This window comes from Myxine glutinosa, chromosome 2 (assembly GCF_964187855.1).
Source record: "Myxine glutinosa chromosome 2, kmMyxGlut1.1, whole genome shotgun sequence".
NCBI lineage: Eukaryota > Metazoa > Chordata > Myxini > Myxiniformes > Myxinidae > Myxine > Myxine glutinosa.
Window position 1 is genome coordinate 133,110,958 of NC_136262.1, and position 11,312 is coordinate 133,122,269.

The 11,312-nt window shown below is 42.8% G+C and overlaps 1 protein-coding gene across 7 annotated transcripts in view; it reads left to right on the forward strand.

Moving 5' to 3' along the window:
• LOC137421238 (adenylate cyclase type 2) overlaps positions 1–8,852 on the forward strand; it is a 298,504-nt gene extending 289,652 nt beyond the window's left edge. For all 7 annotated transcript variants that reach the window (XM_068107099.2, XM_078771680.1, XM_078771679.1 and 4 more), the window contains 3 exons: positions 1,528–1,642; positions 3,193–3,317; positions 8,537–8,852. In XM_068107099.2, coding sequence (XP_067963200.2) covers positions 1,528–1,642; positions 3,193–3,317; positions 8,537–8,689 — 393 coding nt within the window. In that variant the 3' untranslated portion in view covers positions 8,690–8,852. The remainder of the gene's footprint in view (positions 1–1,527; positions 1,643–3,192; positions 3,318–8,536) is intronic.
• Positions 8,853–11,312: the final 2,460 nt, after the last annotated feature.

Sequence of the window (11,312 nt, forward strand, 5' to 3'; positions counted from 1 at the left end):
CCAAACATTGCTCAACTACACGATCAACGAAATCGACATTTGCCACGAAAACAATGACTAGTTTGCTCAATCGCCGCACAATCAAATTTCCAATACATAGCACCACACTCTCCAGGGAAATCCCTTCCAGAGTAGGGAGTAGGGCACACTACTCCATGCTTGCAATTCAGATTCTCAAATGCAGTCGAGTGATTTGCATGTGCCGCCGCCATTTCCTTGGTGAATGAACACACACAAACCCCACCCACTGATCCTCGACAGGAGGGGAAAAGACCATTTCAATTAAAGAAAAATAAAACTACCAAATAAACCATCTTAGCCTAATGGCAATAAAGCTCAAATAAATACTATATAATATAAAGAAAACAATCGTTTTCAACAAAAAGGTGGTGCATGGTGGGCCTCAACAAAGGTCACCCGGGCACACCTTTTTTCTATGAAACGATGAATGCTGCCTCTGTCTGGTCTAAACCACATGGTGTGGGTTCTCTCTCTCTCTCTCGTCTAAACCGCACACTGTGGGCGCTCTGTCTCTCTCGTCTCGAAATGGAATGGGGAAGGTAAACGAACGAGGGAGAAGAAACCCGATGAATCGACACAAATAACGAAGGTAATGAGGGAAACAAAAACGAAGGTTGAGGAGGCTAAGGGGCTGGAAGGAAACATTAAGGAGGGAGAAGGATATAGAATACTCTAGAAAAGAGGGGGCCTGGGGGGAAAAGGGAGGACAGAGAATACGAGAGAAAAGAGGGGGGCTGGAGGTAAAAGGGAGGACAGAGAATACTAGACAAAAGAGGGGAAGAAGAAAAGAAGAACTACCTTTAGAGGCCATTTTTCCCTGCACAGCAGGGGTTGGCCTTTTTCGGGCACCATGGTCCCCTTTTTGAAGCAATGTTTTATGGCCGGATGCCCTTCCTGCCACCAACCCTGTTTGTCGCCTCTTGCGACACACAGGGAATTACCAGTGAACTGGTACTCAATTTGCCGACCTCGGAAGGATGACAGGCTGAGTCAACCCCCCTGGTGTTAATTCAGTGATCGACCGGGATTCGAACCCAGAATCCTAGGATCCCAAGCAGAGAGAGAGAAGAGAAGAGAAGAGAAGAGAAGAGAAGAAAAGAAAGAAAGACAGACACGTGGGAATAAATCGGTCCATGGGAACCAATCGGCACTCATACCATGACCACAAGATAAGCTATATCAAGACGTGACAATAAGCTATTTATGACGAACCCAGGCAGCATGGAAGAATGGGGAAGATCTGGCCCCCGACTTGCATTGGGGGTACAACCACCACAAAAAGGCGTCCGCGATAGTTGCTGTGGCGAGTATTGTGGACAGAGCAGCACCTCAGTACCTATCAGCCTCACTCCATTTAAAGGGATTTTGAGGAACAACATAATGATAAGATGAGATTATGGAAATATTACTAATGTTGATAACATGAATCATCAAAATGTAATGAAAGTGTTGATGGTGGTTATGATAAGAATCAAAATTATAATTACAATGTCTTGTGTATTGAAGGAGCTGCAGCGGCAATACTTTCATATCGGTGTCATGGTGGATTTTGCAATGGCACTCATGGTTAAGATGGATCTCATTAACAAACATTCCTTCAACAATTTCTGTCTTCGCATTGGTAAGACCATTTCACTTTCTCTTCTCCTTGCTTACAGAACGTTGTCTTGTGCTCAGTGACTTTGCTGCATTTGCATCTGGATCTGGAAGTTCCTCCAGTGCCTCAGATACATTGTTTGCTAATGTAACATTTGTGGCGTTTCAGGTGCCAAGCCTTCATCGGAAGGAAAAACAGAGAGAAAGGATAAGGGTGAGGGGTAATGTAGATTGGGGTGTCAGGTCGGTGGGTCAGAGTGTGGTCAGGGGACATGTAAAGTCAAGGGGACTTTGGCTGGGAGAAAAGTGTAAGTAGTAGGGAAAACAGGAAGTGAAAGAAGATTATTTAAACAAACTAAAGCAACTTTGAAAAGTGACGCAAATAATAAATAAATAATAGAATTAAAATTAAAATGTCTGTTTGACTTCGAAGTAGGCTTAAACTTCTGGACAGAATGACTTAAACTCCTTGGGGTATACATGGTTAGGTTTTATGTGGTTTAAAAAGATTCATCCTTCCGGAAGTGGGAGCATTACAAAAACTGAATCGCTGGGCGTAATGAGTTGCAAACTGGTGGTTGTACTCTAGGGGTGTAAGGGAGAGAGGGAAAGGATTGAAAAGTTGCGGGAGGCGAGGTCTAAGTAAATGAAAAGTGCTCGTTGATCCCGTGAGGAGCCAATGTGCTGATCCTTTAGAATTCAGACGATAAGGATTTGCGCTTTGCGTTTACGACTCTCCGTGCCATGTGACAACTAATGGAGGAGAAGGTTGAAGTGTTGAGCAACCCGCTTGGAGCGGTCTATGCTGTTGGTTTGCACATCGAGCAAGTGTCCATGGGAGTGGTCACCCTGTCTTTTCCTGGTGTCATTGACGTAGATCTTTTTGCAGAGAGTTCACGTGATTCCATAGATGTGGTGCATGGCTTTTACATCTACGTTTCAATTCAATCAATCCAATCAATCCTCACATTCTCCAAATTCTCCAAATGTGGGTTCTCCAAGTGCTGACAGTGGACCAGGAAAGAGCTCGTCTGGACATTTCCCGTTAGCTGTTGGACCGTTTTCATGCTGATCCAGACGACATCCTCCAGTGGCTCCATGAGAAGTTCCACATAATGGGTATCACCACGCTGGAGGACCAATGACTGAAGAACATTGCCAGGACAGAAGATTATGTATAAAAATAAAGTAAAATAAAGTGATTGTATAGTGTTTCCTTGTTGGGCCACAAACAAATTGATCACCCCTCATATTGTCGTCCTGTCAAGATATAGCTTCCTTTATTTGCACATTTTTCCTTTCTCAAAATTCCCACTTACTCTCTCTGAATATTTTGCTTTTATATTTCCCCTTTCGTGCTGATCTTCAGGATAAAATATTATTTTGCATTAAGTCTTTGATAACATTTCCTCATGCTAATAAGGCCAATAACTCACAGTAATCTTATGTCTACTTGTAATATCACTTCATGATGTATCAGTTTTATCACTTTGTAAACTTATTCCAAATGCTGCAAGGACTCACTGTCATCTTTTTGTTACAGTATGTCAAATTTTTTCCTTATGTGTTGCACAGGAATCAACCATGGGCCCGTTGTTGCGGGGGTCATTGGGGCCCAGAAGCCACAGTATGACATTTGGGGCAACACGGTGAATGTGGCAAGTCGGATGGAAAGCACCGGCTTGATTAACAAAATTCAGGTACATAAACATACAAGCACCCTTGACATTGACGAGGTATCATTTTTGATAAGTATGTATAATGATGCAAAAATGAACTGATTCGTTTATGGGGTCAAGAGGTCAATTGGCACAGGTCATGTGAGGTAAACATCCTGTTACCGCAATAACTTGTGAACCAGTAATGCGATTTTGACCAAAGTTGGTACATGTATGTATTATGATGCAAAGATGAACTGATTAAATTTCAGAATCAGGAGGTCAAAGGTCAGAGTCTGTCATAGGTTTTCGTTTTTTTTTGGTTTTTTTTGTATACAGAATCGAGGCTCGTGAAAGAGCTAACATTTATCACACAAACAAATCAAACAGACAAACAAACAAAGTATATAAAAAGGGGAGCGGTAGACAAGATGGGGAGAGAAGGGGAAGCACGTAAACACAACATTTGAGAGCAAGGACATCGGGATTCGGGAATATGTGGGAGGGAGAGGGCTTGCGGGGAGGAGGTGTCAATATCGTTACCACGATAGCTTAAGAACGGTTGAAGGAAACTTATTCAAACTTGGTACAAGTATGTATAATGAAATAAAGATAAACAGATTTGATTATGGATTCAAGAGGTCAAAGGTCGGAGGTCTCGTTTGGTAAAAATTCTGTTACTGCGCTAACTTGTGAACTCGTGATGGGAATTTGACCGAACTTGGTATAAATATATATTATGATGCAAAGTTGAACTGATTAGATTTTGGCATCAACTGTCAAATCAGGTAAAAATGTCATACTTGAGAACAGCTGAAGGGATTTAAATCAAACTTGGTGCAAGTATTATAATGACGTCATAATGTGGGCGGAGACGTGTCGCTCCACATCGTGACGTCGAAGAGTATCATTCTCGTTTTTATTTGAAATAAACTAAATTTAAAGTAAGAAAATTGGCTTCACAGATGTTTTTTTATTCAGAGTAGATGGCATTTGGGGTAGTTGTCAGGGAGAGTTGCGGAAGTAATTGCAATAGATCAGTTCAAAAATGAATTTGATAAATACCTAGAAGTAATGAAAAAAACATTTTGATGGAAGTTGCTGGGACTGGGAATTGAATGAATGACTGATGCGTTTCTTTGGTCTGAGGGTGCTTTGTGTTCTTGCCCCACTTCAATGTCCTCACTGCACTGCATATCTATCAGTTCCCTCTTAATTCAATTCAAGTCCTGGTGTTGGCTTAGCGGTTAGGGTGCTGGCTTGGGATCCGAGGATCCTGGGTTCGAATCCCGGTCAATCGCTGAATTAACACCAGGGGGGTTGACTCAGCCTGTAATCCTTCCGAGGTCGGCAAATTGAGTACCAGCTTGCTGGGATGAATGATCCCGGTGTGTACCCCGGTTTAGAATAGGTGCACCTTATCCCTGCGCATCGTAAGAGGCAACTAAGGGTTGGCGCCAGGAAGGGCATCTGGCCATAAAAACATTGCCTCAAACAGGGAACCATGATTGTCATGGGGCCCGCAAGGCTAACCCCCGCTCTCGCGGGGAAAATGGCCTTAAAACGATCATTCATTCATTCATTTTCCCTCTTAATTCAAATTCCCTTTCCTGAATTTATATAATATTACATGCTGCCTCAATGAAGCCCAAGGGAGCTGTTACATGAACATTTACAGAGACAACAGTGTGCATTTTGTCCTCACAATTTGGCGTACACTACGACATTGAGCATTTGAGATGGGTTTTCTAACTTAACAGGCAAACCCATCAGCATTATTTCTGAAACTTCACAAAGTTACCCCCTATGAGGGCTGATGATTCGCCAACAAATGATGAAACCGGTCTGGCGAAACCGGTCTGAAACTTTTTCCACATGCAAAATTTGCATTTAAATGTTTATTTAAATTATACAATGGACTGCAAAATGTAAATGTTTCATGATATTTGTTATATTATATCACCTTTATCTATCAATATTGTTGAAATGAAGATCAAATAGCTGCATGTTGAAATATGTTGAAAAAGTCAAAACTTTACATGGGGTGTACTTACTTTTTCACGTGACTGTAAGTACACCCTTGGCTCTAATAGGTGGTATTGCCCCCTTTGGCAGAAACAACCTCAAGTAGGCGTTTCTTATAACTGTCTACCAGTCTCTGACATCGACTGGGGGAAATTTTTGCACACTCCTCCATGCAGAATTATTTCAGCTGTGCGATGTTTGAGGGTTTTTTTTGCATGCACAGTTCATTTCAAATCCCCCTACAACATCTTGATGGGATTTAGATCCGGGCTTTGAATTGGCCATTCCAGAACCTTCCATTTGTTTCTTTTCAGCCATTCCTTGGTGGATTTACTGGTGTGTTTAGGGTCATTGTCATGTCGCAAGGTCCACCTTCGGTTGAGCTTCAACTTTCTGACAGATGGCCTCACATTATCCTCAAGCACCCTCTGGTACAATGAAAAATTCATAGTGGATTCTATGATGGTGAGCTTCCCAGGCCCTGATGCAGCAAAGCTGCCCCAAACCATAATATTTCCACCACCATGCTTTACAGTTGGTATCATGTTCTTGTGGTCAAATGCTGTCTTTGGTTTTCACCAAACATGTCTTCTGGTACTGTGGCCAAATAGCTCTACCTTTGACTCATCTGTCCAGAGTACATTGTTCCAGAAGTGCTGGTCTTTGCCTCGGTGTTCATTGGCAAACTTTAGTCTTACCCTGATGTTCTTTCTGGACAGCAAAGGTTTCCTCCTGGCACACCTCCCACGTAGATCAAATTGGTGCAGCCTCTTTCTAATGGTAGACTCGTGCACTTTGACATCAACAGTGGCAAGAGCTATCTGTAGGTCCCATGATGACATTCTGGGGTTCTTAGAGACTTCTTTCAGCATCTTGCGGTCAGCTCTCGGGCTGAACTTGTTGGGGCGGCCTGGCCTGAACAAGTTGGCAGTTGTTTGGAATCTTCTCCACTTGTAGATGATCGTCCGGACAGTCGAATGATTGATTTCAAATTGTTTGGAGATCTTTTTAAATCCCTTCCCAGACTCAAAGGCATCTATAACCTTCTTTCTGAAGGCCTCAGAGAGCTCTTTTGATCTAGGCATGGTGACGCCGCACACTTCAACAACAAAGAGCAAATCAAACTAAATGTCTGAGGTTTAAATAAGACAGATTCCTCCAAGATCATCTCTAACGATGTACTAATCATTTGCACCTGAGCTGGTGCACCTGATTCTAATTTTAGGTATTTGAAGTAGTGATGAATGTAGGGGTGTACTTACTTTTTCCACATGCGAAATTTGCATTTATGTTTGTTTAAATTATACAATGGACTACAAAATGTAAATGTTTCATGATATTTGTTATATTATATCACCTTTATCTATCAATATTGTTGAAATGAAGATCAAATAGCTGTATGTTGAAATATGTTGAAAAAGTCAAAACTTTACATGGGGTGTACTTACTTTTTCACGTGACTGTACATACATACACACACACACACACACACACACACACACACACACACACACACACACACACACACACACACACACAAACACTCACACACACACACACACACACACACACACACACACACACACACACAATGCCTCGGCTTGGTCGAGCACATTACCTCCACCGGGCTTCAGTTTACGTTTTGTATTCCACTGATAGGTCATATCTGGATCCGGACCTTAACCAAGATCTAATGCTTGGTCTTGTCACGTACCCAAATCGCCCACCATGCTTTGTCATAATTCGTCCACAACCTTTTGAGAGAAAGTGCAATATATCATTTTGGTTGCATTTCTCAATAGTGAAGAATCACTTAAAAAGTTATATTGGCCAGATAGTCAGGTTCACTATGTTTTTTCGTTCAAAATCATGGTAGATTAGCAAACTTATACATTTGGAAACGTTATTACATGGAAAATCTGAAAATCAATGTTTACATTTGCCAATTCCGACCAATTCGATTCGACCAATTTGACCAATTCGACCAATCGACCAATTCCATTCGACCAATTCGACCAATCGCTTCGATCGACCATTCGACCAATTCGATCGATTCGATTCGATTCATCGAACTCGATTCATTCGACCATTCGACCAATTCGATTTTCCAATCAATTTGACTGACCTTTGCTTGTGTGGAACGGACTGTGAAAACGATGCGGTCTATATTGTCGGATACGACACACAGGACAGTGATGACGAACTCTAAATGGCATATTCTGTAATCGTGTATGTTTGATGCCATTGACTGCCTGTGTATATTTTGTCATTGACTGCCTGTGTCGATGTGAAGTTATACTGACTGCATGTGTATATATGATTTTGCTGACTGCCTGTGTATGTTTGGTGATATGAATTATTGTGACACATTTTGATGTTATTAACTGCCTGTACAAAATGATAACATGTATTTGATTATGCAACTTATCGCGAATATAAAGACAGTATTTTGCAATTCAAAACCTTTGATTCGTGTCTTTCCATTCCCCATAGCACTAATTAGATACTTTCATTGGATTCCTTGTCCCTGAAAATGTAGGTTTAGTATATTTTAAAAAGTTTTTTAGGGTAATTAGAGGCAGAAATAGAACAAAATATGTATTTTACAGTGGCCATTTTGAAAATCCAAAATGGCCGCCATACAGGTATCTCTCCAAATGTAAACATTGATTTTTAGTTTCCTTATGCTATAACCTTTCCAAAAATGTATAGGTTTGCTAATCTACCATGATTTTGAACGAAATATAATTTATTGACATAGTGAACCTGACTTGGATCCAAATCCGGATCTTCACCAAAATCTAATCATTTCGTCCTTGTCACATCCACTATCTCTGCCAAATTTCATCTGAATCCGTCCACAGTCTTTTGAGATATCCTGTTCACAGACAGACAACCAGACAGGGCTGAAAGCATAACCTCTGCCCAGCTTCGGTGGCGGAGGTAAATATTGGTTGGTGCATGTTGTGTGCACAGTTCGGAATACTGAAACTCTGATCTGGAATACTCTGGTCTGAAATTCAGATCTGAGCTTTGTTGTTATGATATTTATCATTTGTCAGTTGTGCCTTTGTGTCTTGTGGTTTCTCCATTTTATAACTGTGTTGTTATCCATGCCCAATGATCATGTAATGGGATTTTGTCACAAGGATGTGAAATGTTCGGATATGATATTGGCATTCCAAGCTCATCGCTTTTGACATCTATTTGTGCATCCTTATATTTTCTGCTGGCAGGTGACCGAGGAAACCAAGGAATTGTTGCTGACTCTGGGTTACACCTGTTCTTGTCGAGGTGTAATCAAAGTGAAGGGCAAGGGTGAACTTTGCACATTCTTTGTTGGCACAGACCTATCTTGCTCACCTTCACAAAGCAACATTGTCGGTTGAGTGTGCAACGTCATTCTTCTGTCTCGTTTGAACAGCCAAGGCTTGGTTAGGTGTTCTAAACATTATTGTGTCCTTATACTCTAAGCCGATGGAGGCCACCAACTAAATAATCATCACATATTGCTTTATGAGACAATAAATGTGGCCTGCCACTACAAAATGAGTCTGAAGTGACAATAAATATATTTTGAGATGCCTACATTTCTTAAATCTGCAGAAAATAAGCAAGTTTATGTTACCTACAATACAAATTTATGTTCATGTGTGTTATTAGACCCCGATTCAAGCGGTTCTTAATCGTGCCACGCTTACCCAATGATGGAAATCACAAAAGCGGTCGAATTCAGAAGAAATGGAATAACAAGATTTATTCACACTTTGTACAATGATCAGAAGAAGAAGACACAGTGCAGTCCTTAAGCAGTCTTATACTTAATCCCAAGACAAACGGGCCCGTTCACACTCAGACACACTCACACGGGGTTTGCAGACGAACACCAGCACGTCCACGGATGGCGTCCGGGCAGCTCTCCCTCCGGTCCCCAGCTCGCACCGCGAAGTAGATGAAATAGTAGACGGCAGGAGCTCTCCGCGTGCCGTTGGTGCGCACGGGATAATTACGGGGCGAATGGTAGGGCTGGGCTTTGGCGGTTAATCACTCGCGTGGCTGCGTATGTAATAGTTCAATCGGCGCTAACATTGCGCTTCCAAGTCCTCTCGATACTGTCGTGTGCACGCCGGTCCTCTGTGTTCTCCAACCAGTGCTTGGATTCAGTCCTCTTGCACAACAAAGTTCTCCTGGTCAGTCCTGTTCAAGGGCTTTGTACGAAGGCTTATATAGCCCTGCCCAGCGAACTCTCTGGAACTTGCCAGACGCGCCCTTACCACGCCCTATCACGCCATTCCCTCAGAGCCCTGGTTGGCTGGTGGCCCTTACCGTCATCGCCTCTGACGTGCTCCTTGTCGCTGCTCCTCCTCGACCCTCGTGCTCCTCCCTCTTCTTAGGCCTACCTCGTGTTACCCGACTAGTTTCGAGCGAACAAAGGGTAGCGAACGCTGCTGGCAGCCAAAGCGTAACAAACTTGAGGGATGCCAAATGGGGCGCGGGATCGATTATGCCCATAGATGTAATTGGAGGGTCGCCTCAAAATTAAAGGACCTAAGCTCATTTCTTTACACAACGCAGATATTACTAGGGAAATGGCCTACTCTTACACATACTATGACATAACTAATACTCTAAGTGGGCCTACGTGTTGCTTGTGGACTAACTATGGGGGGCAAACCTTTAACCTTTAATGATGTCATGTATACAAATCTCAAAACCGTATCACTGCCCCCCTCCTTCGCCAGGCTCGTCCCCGAGCCGAACCCACACATGTGAGAACGACTGGTTTTGAGCAAGGTTCAGGACTACTCTTTAAATTCCGTGTGACACTTAGATGTGCTTCCCCTCTACATTTAATCTAACACCCTGTATGCGACAGTTTTATAACACTAGATATGTCCCACCTACTGCGTTGTGTACTAACAGACTCATACCCATAGCTAACCGAATTGCAGAAAGAATTCTCAAACTGTACATAAAGCCGGTGGGGAGCATGTTATTTACAAGACCACCTAATTATTTACATCTCTATAACCCAGGACCTGTTCTTTTGTGGGAAAGAAATTTGGAGGAGAGAAAACATAATGCACTGCACCAATACACCACATACAAGACATGCACAAAAATTCAAATAAATGTTGGCTTTGCTGCTGGACTGCTGCTTCTTGCGTCTTCCTGCTTCGTCTTCAGAGTGCCGTAATAAAACTTGGAGATCTTCTTTCCTGACACACCGGAATAAAAAATGCATAAACCGTGTCCGTTTTTATTTGCAGGGCCATCTTATCGTCCATCTGCGTGACATTGACGCCACTTAAAAACCAGTGGTCCGCAGGGCAAGATAATGTTGCAGCAATTGTCTGCTCAACCAAGATGCCAGGCCACAGAACGTGTGGTCCATTAGGTGTATTGGTGCAGCAACAGGTAGCAGAGTGCAGCTGCACAGGTGTAGCAAAGTGCAGCCGCACAGCTCAGGGTTCCTGCACACTCCCCTCAACAAAAAATATGGGTCCATGGGTGGGGAGGAAAGACAAAGCAGAGTTAGCGGAAGAAAGGGCGCAAAGGTACACACAAACACAAGGCAATGCAACATGAGGGGCGCGGGAGAGCAAGCAGAGAAAGCTCGTCCCTAGCCATTCGTAACCCCCCAAGTCACCTACTCTACTGTTGTCCTTGCCCCGTATTTTCACAATTTACACCTTTACAATTTCGTCGCTACGTTTTGTCCCCCATATCCCCCTCTATGCCAAATTCGTCGTCCAATCCCTCCCAAGAAGGAAGAGATGGAATAAACACAATGTCACACCTCCACGTCATGATGCGTCTCACCATCCAAATATTTGCAAAATCTGGTGTGGAGTTCTGTCACCCTTGGTGAGTGGATGCGGATGGTGCGAAGAGATTTCTCATCCTAACTATACTCTAATTGACATTAACTCTTAAACTACCCGGGGTCTTGCCCTGCCAATTCAATTGGCCTCTTTACACTATGCGGTTCTAAAAACCAATTCCCATTGA